The following is an 18447-nucleotide window of genomic DNA, read 5'->3' on the forward strand; positions in this document are numbered from 1 at the left end:
ATTGTAGATCACGTGACGCCTTCACGCTGGCGTTACGTTTGCCTCAAGAAACATGGCGGACGCGTCAGTGTGTACGGTCACCTGACACTAAAGGACACGCCCCCTAGGGTACAGTACAACTGACAGGAGACGGACGGGGACTCGTAGGTGACAGCTGGAGGTGAGCGGACTGCTGCGACCTGTGGTGCTGCGCGTGTGCACGGGGAGGGGGATAGAGTGCTAGGAGGACACACGTATGTATATAAGGAGATAGAACTACAAGTCCCAGCTGCAGGTGAGCAGACTGCTGCGACCTCTGGTGCTCTGTGCATGCTCTGGGGGGATAATGATAGAACTACAAGTCCCAGCTGGAGGTGAGCAGACTGCTGCACTCTCTGGTGCTCTGTGCATGCTATGGGGGTATAAAGATAGGACTACAAGTCCCAGCTGCAGGTGAGCAGACTGCTGCGACCTCTGGTGCTCTGTGCATGCTATGGGTGGGACTAATGATAGGACTACAAGTCACAGTTGCAGGTGAGCAGACTGCTGCACTCTCTGGTGCTGTGTGCATGCTCAGGGGCGGTATAGTGATAGGACTACAAGTCCCAGTTGGAGGTGAGCAGACGTCTGTGACCTCTGGTGCTCTGTGCATGCTCAGGGGCGGTATAGTGATAGGATTACAAGTCCCAGTTGGAGGCGAGCAGACTGCTGTGACCACTGGTGCTCTGTGCATGCTCTGGGGGGATAATGATAGAACTACAAGTCCCAGCTGCAGGTGAGCAGACTGCTGCGACCTCTGGTGCTCTGTGCATGCTCTGGGGGGATAATGATAGAACTACAAGTCCCAGCTGGAGGTGAGCAGACTGCTGCACTCTCTGGTGCTCTGTGCATGCTATGGGTGGGACTAATGATAGGACTACAAGTCCCAGTTGGAGGTGAGCAGACGTCTGTGACCTCTGGTGCTGTGTGCATGCTCAGGGGCGGTATAGTGATAGGACTACAAGTCCCAGTTGGAGGCGAGCAGACTGCTGTGACCACTGGTGCTCTGTGCATGCTCTGGGTGGGACTAATGATAGGACTACAAGTCCCCGCTGGAGGTGAGCAGACTGCTGTGGCGTGGTGCTGTGTGTGTGTGTGTGTGTGTGTGTGTGTGTGTGTGTGTGTGTGTGTGTGTGTGTGTGTGTTAGAGTGCTAGGAGGAAACACGTATGTATGTAAGGGGGTAGCACTACAAGTCCGAGCTGGAGGTGAGCAGACTGCTGCGAACTCTGGTGCTCTGTGCATGCTCTGGGGGGATATAATGATAGGACTACAACTCCCAGCTGCAGGTGAGCAGACTGCTGTGACATGTGGTGCTGCAAGTGCCCCTCAAGGGTGGTATAATGGCAGGACTACAGGTCCCAGCTGCAGGTGAGCGGACTGCTGCGACCTCTAGTGCTCTGTGCATGCTCAGGAGCGGTATAGTGTTAGGACACATGCAGATATAGAAGACAATAGGACCACAACTCCCAGCTGGAGGTGGCAGACTGCTGCAACCTGTGGTGCTGGGTACCTACTCAGGGGTGATATAGTGCTGGGACACGTATGTATATAAGGAGTAGGACTACAAGTCCCAGCTGGTTTAGTTGCAGATGTGGAGGAAGCTCCTGAGATTTATTCCTGTGGTGCAGAGAAGACTCTGGGGCAGAAGAGTAAAGGTCGTGTGTGCGGAGCCGTAACTGATTGATGGACTGTCCGGGATGTAGCAGAGCTGAGCGTGTCGTGCCGCCCTCTTCCCCCACTTTTAAAAACGCTAAGAAAAAAAAAAATTAATACTTTATTTTTAATTAGTTTAAAATAGATGAAACCGGACCGGCGACAGGAGTTGTGTACGGATCGATGAGATCGTGGTGGAGGGGTGGGGGGGGGGCACAAAAGCAGACGGGCAAGAGGGTGGGGGACGTGCACCAAAATCCACAAAGCCTTCACTTCTGCTTGTAACACTTTCCGTTCATTTGAACGAGAGGATGCCCCTGCAGTGCTGAGGTCGCGCTAATGAAAAAGCATCACACTAATTCTGACGTGCGGTTTTTGCAGCAGAAACGCACCAAAAAATGATGCAGAATTATAATAAAAAAAAAACAAAAAACCTTCTCCCAAAACCACAGGAAATGTTGCACAACTTTTCATAGGCAGAATCGAAGTGGACCAGACTAAGGGTATATGTGCACACTGCAGAGGTTTGCACCAAAAAACGCACCTTGTGGTTGAAAAACGCACCAAGAAACGCGTGCAGTTTTTTTTTTGTGTTTAACTGAGTTCAATGACTGCAAGGGCTAAAAAACGTAGGAAAAAACAGACAAACACTTTACATGCTGCTTCTTTTTTCGGCACCAAAAAACCTTAAGGAAATAAGAAGCACCGTGCACACAGCATGTCTGATTTCTCATAGACTTTGCTGCGATAGGACTAGACATGCAGATTTAGGCAATAAACTGCAACAAAAAAACACATCAAAAACTGCACAATGCGCACAGGTCCTAAGTTGTCAGTAGCTCAATCTGTGACATAAATGTAAAGGCTCCGGGCACCAGAGCTGCGTGCGTCCTTTATATCTGTGCATTATACGTGTATATATATTTTTGTCTCATACCAGTATGGCTTCTGTGGGACGGCTCATGCGTGCGATTCGGGTCTCGGAATTTGGGAAACCGGATGTTCTGAAGCTCCTCACTGATGTCCCAGTGCCTTCCCCAGGGGAGAAGCAGGTACAGACGTCTTTCCTAGAGCAATGCTGCATTTCAGAGCATAGTGGAGAATTGCTGATGGGATTTTCTAGGACTTGGATATTGATGACCATCAATACAAGATGGGTGGGGGGGTCTGACTCCTGGAGAAGATGATTAAAAGGCCACATCCTTTCATTATTTTGCCAGCGTCTGAACCTGGTATTACAGCTCCGTCCCATTCATTTTAATAGGAGATGAGCTGCGGGACCCGAGAGCGGCCAAAACGTGGTTTGTGGGGCTGCGGGGATTGGAGAGCGGCTGCCACGCGGCCTGTGGAGCTGCAAGACCTGAGGGTGGCCAAAACGTGGCGTGTGGGGCTGCGGGACCTGAGGGCAGACAGTACGCGGCATATGGTGCTGTGATGTTTTGGCTCCGTTCACCTTATATATCCAGTCCCCTGTGGAGCTGCCGGCAGCTGATGTGTGGAGGTGAAGACCCTCCCCACCTGCAGGAGCTGCGTCCACTCCTCCATTATATCTTCCTCTTTTTGTCTTTTCCATAAAGGTTTTAATCCGAGTGCACGCCTGCGGAATTAACCCCGTGGAGACCTACATGAGAGCTGGCACCTACGCCCGGAAACCAAACTTGCCCTACACCCCTGGCTCCGATGTGTCAGGGGTGGTGGAGGATGTCGGAAGAAACGTGACCGCATTTAAGGTAAATGATTGTTCTGAACGTTGCTCTCCAGTGCACAGTCTCCCTTCGTAAGCGGATCAGTGTCCCCTGATGGGGTCATAAATGATCAGCTGTGAGGCAGCCTGGCAGTACGCATTCAATTTCCCTATAGTGTATCCACCAGGAGATATGAAGTATTACACACTGCCCATTCATATCATTGGGTTGTTGGACAGGAGGATCTCCAGTGTGAGAGGTCCTGTGCCGATTGTGCACACATTCTGGGGGGTAGCCGGTACCATTCATCTCCCAATACCCATCAATATTGGATAAATTCAGTCAAGCTCCTGGGACCCCCCCCCCCATGATTATTACCTCTTGCAAGGACCAAATCCCTCCCTTAGCGCCATGCATAAAGTTGTGGCTGTGCCCGGTACTGCAGCTCGGCACCATTCACTTGTACAGGTCAGAGATGCTGCATCGGCCACAGCCCCGCCGCTCCAGTATCGCAGGTTGTGTAGTTTCCTAACGTCTTGGTCCCATTTATTATTTATTTTCTTTTATATCTTGTACAGAAAGGAGATCGGGTGTTCACCACCCAAACAATCACAGGGGGGTATGCGGAGTACACAGTCGCCTCTGAGGATTCGGTGCACCCACTTCCCGAGCAGTTGAACTTCAAGCAAGGAGCCGCCATATCCGTTCCATATTTCACTGCATACAGGGCGTTAATCACAAGGTGAGTTATGTGGGTGCGGGGGCGAGGCGCGTCCTGGGGTGCGGAGGTGAGTCCATGGGTGAGGTGCAGTCATGTGACGCTTCCTTGGGTGCGGAGGTGAGTCCGTGGATGAGGTGCATTCATGTAACGTGTCCTTGGGTGTGGAGGTGAGTCTGTGGGTAAGGTGCATGCTTGTGGCGCTTCATGGGTGCGGAGGTGAGTCCGTGGGTGAGGTGCATTCGTGTGGTGCGTCCGTGGGGGTAAGACACGTTGCGTTCATCAAAGCGAGGTTACATTGGGCAATCATTCTGCAGGACTTTGCATCTTTTCTCTTTTGTTACATAGGGCACACGGCAGATCCGGGGAGGTGGTCCTCGTACACGGCGCCAGTGGTGGAGTGAGTAATGTGACCAGTGAATGCTGGGAGTCATCCTCTTCTGTCGAGCGGCTGAATATTATATTATTTCTTATACCCATCTTCATTTTCTATTCTCAAAAAGTAGAAGCTGTGATAGTGGTTTCCATAGAGGGTAGTTTCAGGGGATCCAGATTGCCCCATGATGCAGTGCTTTGTGGTAAAAGAATGGGACTGTAGTAATGAACACAACAGAAAATAGGTGTGAAATCAGAAGAATGTATCCATAGCGGTCTATGGAAGGATTGAATGGCTTCATCCCTGGTGGCTCGGGGAGGGATTGAATGGCTTTGTCCCTGGTGGCTCGGGGAGGGATTGAATGGCTTCATCCCTGGTGGCCCGGGGAGGGATTGAATGGCTTTGTCCCTGGTGGCTCGGGGAGGGATTGAATGGCTTTGTCCCTGGTGGCCCGGGGAGGGATTGAATGGCTTTGTGTCTGGTGGCCCGGGGAGGGATTGAATTGCCTCGTCCCTGGTGGTCCGGGGAAGGATTGAATGGCCTCGTCCCTAGTGGACCACTTACACTGTGGTCTAGGGGGATGTAATGGGTTAGTACTTCTTTCCTGGTAATCTCACGCAGTGGTGGATTAGTAGCAGCTTCTTTGGTGGTTTAGCTCAGGTCTAGAGTAGTGACGATGATCATGCCGGCATCCATGACTGTGCAGGGTAGCCAAAGGGTAATGGGTGACCTGCAGTTCAGGAGCCGCAGTCATCCTGGTGATCGCCCAACCGCTGATGTGCGTTTTATATAGACAGCGGTGTGGTCTGCGCTCCTTCAGTTTCTTCTCCTTTTTTCACGATAGGTGGGGATCGCGGCTTGTCAGATCGCCAGGGCCTATGGATTCAAGGTGTTTGGTACCGCCGGCAGCCCCGAGGGGTTAAATCTGGTTTTACAGAATGGAGCCCACAAGGCGTTCAACCACAGAGAGAAGGATTACATCGAGCAGATCCGGGTCAGTGACCGCCTTATATGTCACATGTACAATATAATAAATAACGTCCGGAGCAGACTGTCGCCATTTATTACAAAAAGATGGATTGTGCTTTCTAATAATTAGGAGGCTGCTGGAGAGGACGGGGTTAATGTCATCCTGGAGATGTTATCCAACGTGAACCTCAGCAATGACCTGAAACTCTTATCATACGGCGGCCGAGTGATGGTAGGTCCTGACAACCCTACCCCCCCCCCCCCCCCCCGCCCCAATCATCCTGACATGTCCACCCTCTCTTCTGTCACCCAGCTCTATGTATCCTATTTGCCCAGTCGTCTGCCATTGGGGTGAGGAATTTACTTTTTTGAGGAGACTCTTTATTCATATATTCATGGCAGTAATGCAGGTTCCATTTTTCACATTTCATTCTTACAAATAGCTATTGAGTTTTTCATGTCAGTATTCACACAGCAGTTTCTGCTATTCCATGTATTCCCCTTCCATAGTCACTGGTGTGCATACCTTATCTCCCTATAGTGATGTTTTTTAGGTTTTTTGCACCCAGTTCAGACATAGAATGGAGTTCCAAACGTTATTCCTTAATGTTAGTAGTTTTTCGTTTGTGAACCCTCCCCATACACACCTATTGCCAATCCACATTATACGCATATATAGCCTGGGTCTCAGCGTCCCATACACGGTAAGTTTTTTAACTGCATGAGAGGACACACACAAGCTAGGGACCCCAAGGTAGAGAAATACTTTGGCGTAGTGTTGGGGCTCTTCTGCATTGATCAATTCAGTAGCTAAATTTCTCTTTATTCATATATTCATGGCAGTAATGCAGGTTCCATTTTTCACATTTCATTCTTACAAATAGCTATTGAGTTTTTCATGTCAGTATTCACACAGCAGTTTCTGCTATTCCATGTATTCCCCTTCCATAGTCACTGGTGTGCATACCTTATCTCCCTATATGGATGTGTAAGGAGACTTACTGGCAATGCTTTATGCAAATGAGTTCCTCAGCGAGAACAGAAAATGCTCATTAGCGCCACCTATTGGAGGTAGCAGCCTTCACCACTGGGTTCCTGTCATCGGTGGTTCTTAGTGCTGGACTAGTCCTGCTCCCGCGTGGCTGGATTCCCTCTGTGTAGGGTGAATTATAAGGACACAGACTGTAGGCAATAGTGGGATAAATCCGGCTCTGATAATGACCCCAACCAATCCAGAAAATCCGGTTTTCACTGACCACAATGTTTACCCCACAACGTTATTCTGTTTAATAATTAATAACCGCTGCGTTCTTCTAGATAATCGGCTGCCGAGGTCCAATCGAGATAAACCCCAGAGACACCATGATGAAGGAGTCCAGCATCAGCGGAGTCGCCCTCTTCAGCTCCACCAAGGTAACCGCAGAAAGCCACGAATATCCAAACACCCAAATCTGAACATGTGAAAGGGAGAAATTAGGGGTTCTCTGCCTGTAACTGATATAGATGGCTCCCTCTCAAATACTGTAAGCACAGATAGTACTGCCTCTCTCTCTGTGATTAATGTAAACACAGATTGTGCCACCTTCCTGTCTCTCTATGTAAATGTTATTGGTACATTTAGTACTGCTTCCCTGTCTCTGTAATGTAGCTTCAGATAATAGTACTGCCTCCTTTATGATTAATGTTAGCACAGATGGTACTGCCTCCCCTCCTCCGTTCATATCTCCCTCTGCAAATGTTGTTGGTACAGTTAGTGTTGCCTCCCTGTCTCTTCTGAATAATGTAGTTACAAATCTTCCGGTCTCCTTGTAAATTATTTTGACATAAAGAAAACAAGAAGGCAGCACTATTTCATTGAGGCACAGATGCCGTTGTATTCCTGTCCCTTTTTATAAATGACGTTGTCACAGGTAGTATTATATTCCTGTTTTACTTTGTAAATGGTTTGGGCACAGGTAGTACTGCTTTCCTGTTTCTTCCTTGTAAGTAAGATAAGTAGTGGTTTCATGTCTCTCCCTGTAAAATATGTAGGATCAGATAGTACTATTTCCCTGATTCTTTGCGAATTAAGTTAAAACAGATTTCTTTGCTGGTCTTCCCTGTGAATGTTGCAGGCACAGATGGTGATGCCTCCCTGTTTTCCTCTTCTGTTCTCACATAGGGAAGCAGCACTGTCTCCTCCTCCTCTTCTTCTGTTCTAACATAGTGCTACTTCCCTGTTTTCCTCCTGAGAATGTTGTAGGCACAGCTAGGTTACCCTAACTAGGAGTCAGCACTATCAATTTGCAGCTCTAAAGGCGACATTCACATTTGCCTCATGGGCGCTGTCAAGTCTCCACGGGTGGGAAGAATAGCGCAACTTGTAGGAAGTCTGTGGTCTGGATCCAGCATGTGGTTGTGCCACCAGAGGTGTTGGATGAGCACAAAGATGTTTTGCAGTGACTTAAGGGGGCTTTACACGCTACGATATCGTTAATGTTTTGTCGTCGGGGTCACATTGTTAGTGACGCACATCCGGCGTCATTAACGATATCGCAGCGTGTGAAACTGACCAGCGATCTTAAGCGACCTCAAAAATGGTGAAAATCGTTCACCATGGAGAGGTCGTCCCAAACTCAAATATCGGTAAGGGTTGTTTATCCAGGTGGTTCATCGCTCATGCGGCAGCACACATCGCTATGTGTGACACCGCAGGAGCGAGGAACGTCTCCTTACCTGCCGCCGGCCACTATGCGGAAGGAAGGAGGTGGGCGGGATGTTGCGTCCTGCTTATCTCCGCCCCTCCGCTTTGATTGGCCGGCCGCTTAGTGACGTTGCTGTGATGCCGAATGTCCCTCCCCCTTGAAGGAGGGATTGTTCGGCAGTCACAGCGACGACGCCGACCAGGTAAGTATGTGTGACGCAGCGTAGCGATAATGTTCGCTACGGCAGCGATCACAAACAATCGCATGCGCGACGGGGGCGGGTACTTACACGCTCTCTATCGCTACAAATTGCTAGCGATATCGCTACCGTGTAAAGCCCCCTTTACTCCGCTATCTCTGGTCTGACCACACGTCCGTGCATGTATATTGAGCTTTCGGCCATCCATGTAAGTTAACTGTATTAACGGTGATATTTTTGCTTTTAGGATGATTGGAAGGAAGCCAGCGCTGCACTCTATGGGGGAATGGAGAGTGGATGGCTGAGGCCACTGATTGGTCCTGAATATTCACTGGAGAAAGCGCCTCAGGCCCATGCGGACATCATCCAAAACAGCGGGGCCACCGGCAAGATGGTCTTTGTGATCTGAGCCGATCTAATTGGCCGCGATTATAAATCACTGATCACTTGTAATTCCTGTAAACAGACACTGGACGAAGGGGGGGAATCAATCACTGCCGGGATCATCCGCACTCAGCGATTAATTCTAATTCTACATGTTATCTGATGTATTGTGCAGCTTTAATGCCCTGAAGCTGTTCGTAGAAGAGGGAGGCTGCAGCCGTCATTACCCCTAAATATGTCTCTATGGCGGCTAAAAGGGGTTTGGATTTTGGTGGGGTAGAGGGGTTTGTGATATCAGGCGCCTGAATAAAGGTGCAGAGACGGTTTGTGTTCCCCTTACTCTATAAGGGACACAGTTTCTAGTGGGTGCACCTGGTATTTCTGGATGCTGCGGTCCCTTTTACTCATCTGAAGGGTGGGGTGGTGGCCCCCCCATTAACCTGGATACTGATTGGTCAACCAATGTGAAGGAAGTGGAAAATTACTTGAATTGGGCAGAGGGGGAAGGGGTCACCTGTTCTCCAGCATTGTAGAAATGAACAATGCCACCCTCAGGTGGGTGTACGACTGGCGCCTGCTCTAATGGCCAGGAGTGGAGGGTCCCAGAAGGTGGCCGCAGACTCGCTGATGAGAAGCCCTGGGGGGGGGGGGGGGGGGGGGGACTGAGGGAAAGAAGGAAGCACAAAATTTATAACAAATGCAAATAAGTGTGAAATATATTTTTCTTTTGCATAAAATCAAAGAAATTGTCCTGTAGACGGCGGCCGCCCTGCGGGAATAAGCGAGGACGCGACAGACACAGGATGAAATGTGAATCGTATAATAAAATCAGTGATCTAAATCCGAATTCTCGATATTTGTGCTACAAACTGAAGCAAAGGCCGATCCTGAGAACTGCTCTAAAAAATATCCCCCCAGTCTCTGCACAGAAACAACCGCATCCAACTACAACTGTTGGGGAAAACTAATTGATCTACAGTGGCATGGAATAAAAAAAAAAGCTGCACAAAGAGGCAGAGCCGAGGCTGAGCCCGGGCAGAAGTTAGGCAGAGCAGAAACTGAGCCTGAACAGAGGCTGAGACCGGGCAGAGGCTGAGACCGGGCAGAGGCTGAGACCGGGCAGAGGCTGAGACCGGGCAGAGGCTGAGACCGGGCAGAGGCTGAGACCGGGCAGAGGAGAGGCAGAGCAGAGGCTGAGACCGGGCAGAGGAGAGGCAGAGGTTAGGCAGAGCAGAAACTGAGCCTGAACAGAGGTGAGGCATAGCAGAGGCTGAGACCGGGCAGAGGCTGAGACCGGGCAGAGGAGAGGCAGAGCAGAAGCTGAGACCAGGCAGAGGAGAGGCAGAGGTTAGGCAGAGCAGAAACTGAGCCTGAACAGAGGTGAGGCATAGCAGAGGCTGAGACCGGGCAGAGGCGAGGCAGAGCAGAGGCTGAGACCGGGCAGAGGCGAGGCAGAGCAGAGGCTGAGACCGGGCAGAGGCGAGGCAGAGCAGAGGCTGAGACCGGGCAGAGGCGAGGCAGAGCAGAGGCTGAGACCGGGCAGAGGCGAGGCAGAGGCGAGGCTGAGACCGGGCAGAGGCGAGGCTGAGACCGGGCAGAGGAGAGGCTGAGATTGGGCAGAGGTTAGGCAAAGCAGAGGCTGAGACCGGGCAGAGGCGAGGCAGAGCAGAGGCTGAGACCGGGCAGAGGCGAGGCAGAGCAGAGGCTGAGACCGGGCAGAGGAGAGGCAGAGCAGAAGCTTAGCCTGAGCAGAGGCTAGGCAGAACAGAGGTTTAGCCTGGGTAGAGGCTGCACAGAGGTGAGGCAGAGCAGAGGCTGAGACTGGGCAGAGGTGAGGCAGAGCAGAGGCTGAGACTGGGCAGAGGTGAGGCAGAGCAGAGGCTGAGACTGGGCAGAGGTGAGGCAGAGCAGAGGCTGAGACTGGGCAGAGGTGAGGCAGAGCAGAGGCTTAGCATGGGCAGAGGTCAGGCAGAGGTTGAGCAGAGGCTTAGCCTGGGTAGAGGTTGGGCAGAGCAGACTCTGGCCATGGGTGCAGAATTGGTTAAATTATTCAATCACTTCATTGAAATGTCACTATCAGAATTTTTGCTCACCGTTTTAAAGGGGTTTTCTGCTTCACTGGAGGGTGGAAAGAAGCCGCACTTACCAATAGAGTGTCAGACTTCTAGCGATGGTGCTCTGATAATGTCAGGATCAGAACTAATGATGTCCCAACATGTAGGGATGTGGTGTAATGTGGGGGGTGCTGGGGCTTGTGCTCCTCCTGATGCCAAATTCTGCTGTGGTTTGAACTTTTGCCCCCTCCCGTTACTCACTACACAGAGTGGCAGACTGGTGCAGTCAGGATGAGTGCAGCAGATGGATTTTTTTTTTTTTTCTTTAAACTTTCCCCCTGTGTTCATTTTTTTTATTTTTCTATAACCCCTGCTTGTTGTCTGTGAATAGAATCTTTTTTTTTTTGTTCACTTTTTAAGTACGAACAGGTGAAGAATCAGGTCTCTGTTTTCTGACTGCAAACGGAGATCTAAATCACAAAGTGGGGAAACTCTAAGGTTATGTGCGCACGTTGCGTTTTTTCATGCGTTTACACAGCGTTTTAAACTGCCGCGTAAATGCATGCGTTCTGCGTCCCCAGCAAAGTCTATGAGAATTAAGCAAATTCCATGCGCATGTTGCGTTTTTAAATGCAGCGTTTTGGATGCCAAATTTTTTACAAAATCGATGCGTTCTAAAAAGCAACATGTCACTTCTTTTGTGAGTTTTGGATGTTTTTCTCACTGTCTATGGTAGAGCAAGCATCCAGAACGCATCCATTCTCCATTCAAAACGCACATGCAGTGACAAAACGCTGCAGAATATTTGTCAAGGCAGAATGCAACATGCGCACAATACTGTACCCTAAGGCTTTGTGCACACATTGCATTTTTGTCTGGTTTTGTTATAAAGCCTGAAATATTTCCTAGTCCAACTAAAGTGAATGAAAATCCTGAAGTCTCCCGAACACGTGGCTTATTTTTTCCCTTGCATATCTTAAACATTTTAATTCAGATTTTACCAGTTATTAGTGGGGAATAATCTGCACCAAAAAGGCATGTAAAAATGCATCAAAAATGCAAGTATTTTTACACTGTTTTTCTTGCCAAGAGAGGCAGAAATTTACCCTTAAGCTATGCGTGTACGCTGCAAATTTGGTAAAAATATAAAAAAAATCTACACCTTCTGGCAGAAAAATCACCCCAAAAAGCGCATGCATTTTGGTGCGTTTTTTTTTTTTTTTTTACCATGCGTCTTTTTAATGACGTCAATTGGTGGAAGGGCTACAAAATGCTGGAAAAAAAAAATGCACCAAGAATTGACATACTTCAGATTATTTTCTGCAACAAACCTGCAAGGAAAAACAAGCAAAGTGTGCACAAGACTACAGAATTCTCACTGACTTTGCTGGCAGGAGGATAGACATGCAGATTTGGTCCGAAAACTGCACCAAAAAAATGCCTTAAACACACATGTGCACAAGGCCTTAAACTTTGCAGGGAGCAGAATAAAATGTACTTACCCAAAACTTTTTATTTCCTGGATACCCAACGACCGCACACAATGGGTTAAATTACGTGACTCCTTCCCCCGTTCTTAAAACAGAAGATAAAATTATTAGGGTCACAAGAATTTTTAAGGTTCTGAAAACTTTACAGTTCCCTTGACTGGAGGATTTGTCTTCCGCCTCGGCTTTTCTATAGTTCATTTTCCTGCCGTCAGAAGCACTGACATCACAATGTACTCAGATGGAGTACAGCTGATGGCAGTGAAAGGAACATTTCTTAATATGACGCAAATATACCGGTAAATCATTTGTGTCTAAACCATGGCAGTCATCTGAGGATATGTCTCCCCTGGGCTGTCCGATGAGCTGGGACAGGAGAGAAGAATTTGCTGTGATATGAGATACTCCCTTATTATATCTGCTTTCTTTATCGTTCCTTCCATGGGAGACCCAAACCATGGGTGTATAGCTACTGCCCCCGGAGGACACACAAAGTTACTACACTCAAAAACGTGTAGCTCCTCCCTCCTAGCATATACACCCCCTGCTAGCCAGATCTAGCCAGTTTCTTGCTTTGTGTCAGGAGGATCACACACACGCATGCATCCTTTTTTGATTTTTAATTTTTTCTAAAGATTTGGAAGAAAAGCGGGTCCACTGGACCCCCGGCATGTCCCTTCACACTCCCCTGGCGGCAGTGCTGTTAAGGTTGACTTCAGGGCAGGAGCCCTTCATGCCGCGCTCCTTCACCATCCCTTAGGGGCTCTGGCTTGAAGTTGGAGCCAACACGGTTCTCACTGCCTTGCAGGAGACCGGCCTCCATCCGCAGCCCTTGTGCAGGACCCTGCTGGACGGAGCACTGACCCCCACCCCACAGGGACTGGGCCCTGCGTCTCAAAGCTAAGTATAGAGACGTTTATTCAGAGGGTCCTTCTGCATTGTGGGGCACTTTTATTGTGGGGGACAGTGATTGCGTGATAATGCTGCTATTCTACTGTGTTTCCGGCCGGTTCCACGGTTTTTACTGAGAACCGCGCCGACGATGCCTGATTCTCGGCCGCATGCATAACTCTAGGCCCCGGCTTCAGCCGCGGCCTAGTTTCGTTTCGTTCCCCTGCATGTCGGTCATGCAGGGGGACACTGCAGCGCCGCCCGCCGGCCGCTCTGCACAGGGGAGGACGCTCCTTTTTGAGGAGATCATTCCCTCCCCTGTACATCTCCTTCGCCCTCCGATTCCCGCTCCTGGGTTAACCCCCGCCCCCCCCTCACTCTGGCGCCATTTTCTCAGCGTCTTTGTACACTGGTCGGCGCTGGCTGCTCTGCAGCAGAGGGAGTGAATACTGGCTGGGGGTCCAGGCTTGGAATTCGTATGGCACTCATAATAGCGGCCTGATAAGTCACAACCTCTGGTTGTGCACTTTTATACACTCTCAGGGCATTCTGAAGGAGTTAATTCTTTATCATAGAACCTCCTCCTCAGCAGCATGTCTCACTCCAGCAGCAAAGCTCCAAGGCTGTACACTACATGTTCTGCATGTAACCTCATATTGCCTGAACCGGCACACTGTAATGGTTCTTATGTGGTGGATGGGTATTCTAGACATTCTAGACAGAGCCCCCACCTCTGCAGCATGTCTCACAGAGCGAGGCTGCAGGCTGTTTTTTATTATCCACTGCAGGTAGTCTCGTACGGCTATACCGAGCTCATAACCACTGTGGCCCCTCAGCATGGGGGCTCATTAATGGTCCCTCCAGCTGCTCCGGTTTCGGTGGCTGACCCCCGTGGGAATCCTATTTCCAGGAGTCGGCTGTCCCGGCATCTGCTGGGCATGCAGCCCCCTTCTCAGGGCGTTTTCTGCTTCGCTCAGCAAAGCTCACAAGGGACTCTCCTTCTGGGCTCAGACCCCGTCCTCCTGACAGGGAGACGCAGGGTCCCCTGTCCTCCCCGTCCCGCAGCTCCGATTTCGAGCTGACTCACTGGACGAGGAAGATGTCTCTACCACTGGCACGGACGGATCCGTCCGTACGTGACGCAGCTGTGAATGATTGGATTGCGTCCATTATTCTTGTACTGGACCTCCATCCGCCTGATCAGGGGAGTATTCCCCGCTGACAGAAAGGCATCAGTATACCTTTAACAGGACGAGGAGTGTGTTCCTTAAACCACTCCAGTTTTCAGCCGCTGCGTCCAAGCCCACAGCCTATCCTGCAGACCCCACAGCGGGGCTCTGCTGCCTCCTCCCATCAGAGGTGGTCAAGGAGTGTACTCATTCGCCAAGGGTAGCCACTCCGGTGTCTAGACTTTCAGCCCGGTTAGTTGTATCAGTGGCTGACGGCACCTCTATATGGATTCTACGGTACATTAATTTTGTACTGGACCTCAATCCGCCGGTGTTACCTTATCTAGGTGAACACAACGTGTGTTCCTTAACCACTCCAGTTTTCAGGCCCCTGTGACTAGCCCAGGGTCCGCTCTGACACTCGCTTCCCATGAAGCGTGATTCTGAGGACTGTGTTTCCCCTGTCCACCAATGGTGGTCAAGAAGTGGGCTCATTCTCCTCAGGTGGCTCAGCCCGGACCGTTATGTCAGTGGCTGATGGCTCCTCACTTAAGGTTCTGCGGTCCGCCCGGTTGTCCTGTGGGCCAAGTCGGTATAAGGACGGCAGGAGCTTCGTTCTCCTCAGCTTTACAGCAGTGCAGTTTTTTTGTACCTTCTCTGCTTCTCTGGAGGAGATGCATTCTCTCACAGGGACTCTATGCCCAGAACGGTTGCCTGAACTTCCAGACTTCACTCTTTTCATCCTCTGCCAGGTCTGCCATGCTGGACGCCGCACGGCGGTGGTCTGTGCTACCTTCCTCGCTATCCGCAGGCTCCTGTGGCTTCGGAATTGGAAGGCAGACGCCTCTATGGAGGTTCCTTGCTGGGCTCCCCCTTGGTGGGACCAGTTTCCCCGGAACCAACTGGGTGAAATTAAGGAAGCTCTTGGCGGGGAGTGTTCTTCCTTGCCACAAACCTAAACCAGGGAACCTGTCCAGGGCAGGAATCAGTTGAGGTTTCGGTGGTTTCCGTTCCTCCATCTGATCGTCCTCTAGCTCGGCCCAGGTTCATAGAACCAAATGGCTCGAAGCTGCGTCTTCAGAAGACCGCAGGAGATGCTGTCACTGACTCAGCTTCCGCCGAGCTATTTAGCCACGCCAACAACCTCTTTGGTCGTGGCAGGCTCTCTCCACTTGGCGACGTGGGGTTCTAACACGTCTCCGTTCAGTGGGGGCGAGATTATATCTCCCTTGGCTACAGGATGGACTTCTGTCCACCCGCCAAACAGATTTTTTCTGTCAACTCCTCCCGGCTACAAGGCCGCCGCCTTCTCGCAGGCTGTGGCATTTCTTGCTGGCCAATGGAGTAATTGTACCGGTTCCCGACTGGGAACGGTTCTGAGATTTTTGCTTAACTCTATTCCTAGTCCCCGAAGAGGGCGGTGCCTTCCGACCTGGATCTTTAGCCTTTCAAGCATAGCCAGGTGGGGCGTCTTCACATGGAGTCTCGGTTTTGTTCCGTGTGTTTTTTTCACCGGATCAATCAAGAACCCAAGAAGATTCCCTAGTAGCCATCGGCATCAGAGATGCCTATCGACAGGAGTCAATCGCAGTTTCACACCAGCGTTGACTACGTTTTGACAATCGGAGTGGTCCAGTTCGTGGCTCTTCCCTTGGGGTTAGCAAGGTGGTCTTCGAGGCCCCTCGAGTATTCTCATGGGGCAGCTGTGATTAGGGTCCTGCCCCCCTAGGGTTTGGCAGTGATCTTTTGCCCTGGACGGCCTTCTTGTCGGGGCTTCATCCAGTGCTGACTCTTAGCAGAGTGCTTCGCTCACTCTCGCCACTCTGACCTATTCGGGTGGCAAGTCCACTCTGACTTCGAACCAGAGGTTCTCAGGGCGTCAATGGAAGCGGTTCCTCGCCCAGTTTCTCCTGCGTCCTCTGAGACTGGATGTTTTCCGCTGTACAAGCGAACTCAATCCTCCCACGGGGTGGTGGCTTCGCCACTGACCAGGGGCTCGTTTCAGTGGTGGCTTCGGCCACTCTGCCTCAGGGGCGCTCCTTTCTGGCCCGTCCCGGGTGATCTTCACCAGGATGCTAGCCTATCCGCCTTGAGAGCAGTATATCTCCACCGTGGAGCGCAGGGCGCTTGGACTCTGTCCGAATCAGCCCTCTGGATCGATGTGCTGGAAATCAGAGCTGTATTTCTGGCTCTCTAAGCCTTCACCGTCTGTGGGCGGCTAGGCACATTCGAGTCCAGTCGGACAACGTGACAGCGTTTTCCTACATCAGCTTCCAGGGCGGGACACTCAGCCGCCTGGCAATCTTGGCGGCTCAACATTCTTCAGTGGACAAGGTACTCCTAGTCCACCGTATCCGCAGTCCACATCCTAGATGTGAAAACTACGAGGCAGGCTATTTCAGCTGTCCAACCGTGGTCCACAATCCTCAGGTTTTGCGGTAGACACACTGGTTCATGTTTGATCCCAGCTTTGTCTCTTTTCGAATTTCACCCTCTACCTCTTGTCCAGAGTCCTGCGCAAGATCGGTAAAGGGGGCCGTCGGGTCATTCTTCCAGACTGACCCAAGCAGGCTTGGTACTCTGACCTGCTCCTTCTGTCCGTTGGGTTGCCATGGCATCTTCCGGACCGTTCAGACCTTTTCTCAAGAGTTCCGTTTTTTCCCGTCAGAATTCTGGATTTTCAGATTGACGGCGTAGCTCTTGAGTCCTGGATCTTGGCGACTTCTGATATCCTTCCTGAAGTCATCTCCGCTATGACTCGAGCTCCAAAGTGTCCTTTGACCTTTTGGCCTTGCCGACCCTCCTGTCCCTTCCACAGTCCGGTCTACAGCTAGGACTATCCCTCATTAAGGGACAGGTCTCGGCTCTGTCAGTATGTGCCAGCGGCGTATCGTCCGGCTGGCTCCGGTGCGCTCCTTTAAGGGCGCATCTCACATCATTCCGCTTTTCCGGCGGCCTATGGAGACCTGGGACCTTGAGCCGGTCCTCCCGGTTCCCGGAAACCCCCCTTTGCGCCTCTTGGGGAGGTTTCGTTGTTTCATCTTTCACAGAAAGTACTCTTTCTAGTGGCTATAATTTCCCGCCAGAGAGTTCTGGCTGCATTCTTTCGGAGTCGCCCCCTTTGTTTTTGGTCTTTTGCATCAAGACAAGGTGGTCTTCGTCCGACTCCGGCCTTTTTTCCCTAAGGTGGTTTCTGCCCCACCTTATCCGGGGCAATTTTCCTGCCTTCCTTTTGTCCGGCTCCTGTTCATCGCTTGAGGAAGCGTTGCATATCCTGGATCTGGTGCGGGCGCTCCGGATCTATGTGTCTCGCACTGCCGTTATTAGGCGGTGCACCTCTCTGGTGCTGACTGTTCGTCAGCGTAACGGTCTCTCGGCATCTAAGCCGACCCTGATGTTGGCTTAGGTCGGCCATTTCCGAGACCTACGAGTGTACTCAAGTGCCTTCCCCGCCGGGGATCAGAGCACATTTGGTCAGACCTGTCGGCGCTTTTTTTTTTGGGCTTTCAGGCACCAGGTTACGGCTCAGTAGGTCTGTCAGACTGCAGCTCGAATTAGTCTGCATACTTTTTCGAAGCACTTCCCAAGGCATGCTCATGCTTTGGCAGACGTGGACTTGGGCAGACGCATTTTTCCGGCGTCTGTCGCCCATTTGTGAAGTTAGGTTTGCCTGCTTCTCAGTTGTCTGTTTATTCCCACCCATGGACTGCTTTTGAACGTCCCATGGTCTGGGTCTCCCATAGGAACGATAATGAAAAAGAGAATTTTGTTTACTTACCGTAAATTCTTTTTCTTATAGTTCCGTCATGGGAGACCCAGCACCCTCCCTATGCCTGTTGGCAGGTTTCTTGTTCCGTGTGTCTTCACCGGCTGTTATTGTTGTAGACAGAGGTTCCGATTCTTCCGGTTTTTACTCGGTCTCTCTTGTGGGTGGATGTCCTCCTTCAGCTTTTGCACTAAACTGGCTAGATCTGGCTAGCAGGGGGTGTATATGCTAGGAGGGAGGAGCTACACGTTTTTGAGTGTAGTAACTTTGTGTGTCCTCCGGGGGCAGTAGCTATACACCCATGGTCTGGGTCTCCCATGACGGAACTATAAGAAAAAGAATTTACGGTAAACAAAATTCTCTTTTTTCCTGCCGTCAGAAGCACTGACATC

General features: G+C 50.7%; 1 protein-coding gene across 6 annotated transcripts; it reads left to right on the top strand.

Moving 5' to 3' along the window:
- Positions 1–66: 66 nt before the first annotated feature.
- CRYZ (crystallin zeta) lies at positions 67–9345 on the top strand. Of its 6 annotated transcripts, none has more exons than XM_075320295.1 (9): positions 67–160; positions 2614–2725; positions 3251–3403; positions 3937–4100; positions 4425–4476; positions 5297–5446; positions 5552–5653; positions 6739–6834; positions 8552–9345. In XM_075320295.1, exons 2-9 carry the CDS (start codon positions 2615–2617, stop codon positions 8711–8713), a joined length of 990 nt encoding a protein of 329 aa, XP_075176410.1. In that variant the 5' UTR covers positions 67–160; position 2614; the 3' UTR covers positions 8714–9345. The 6 variants fall into 6 exon arrangements, with proteins under 6 accessions (XP_075176410.1, XP_075176408.1, XP_075176412.1 ...); XM_075320293.1 differs by having other exon boundaries at positions 91–160; positions 2609–2725; XM_075320297.1 differs by lacking the exon at positions 67–160 and adding an exon at positions 251–274.
- Positions 9346–18447: the final 9102 nt, after the last annotated feature.

This window comes from Anomaloglossus baeobatrachus, chromosome 8 (assembly GCF_048569485.1).
Source record: "Anomaloglossus baeobatrachus isolate aAnoBae1 chromosome 8, aAnoBae1.hap1, whole genome shotgun sequence".
Taxonomy (NCBI): Eukaryota; Metazoa; Chordata; class Amphibia; order Anura; family Aromobatidae; genus Anomaloglossus; species Anomaloglossus baeobatrachus.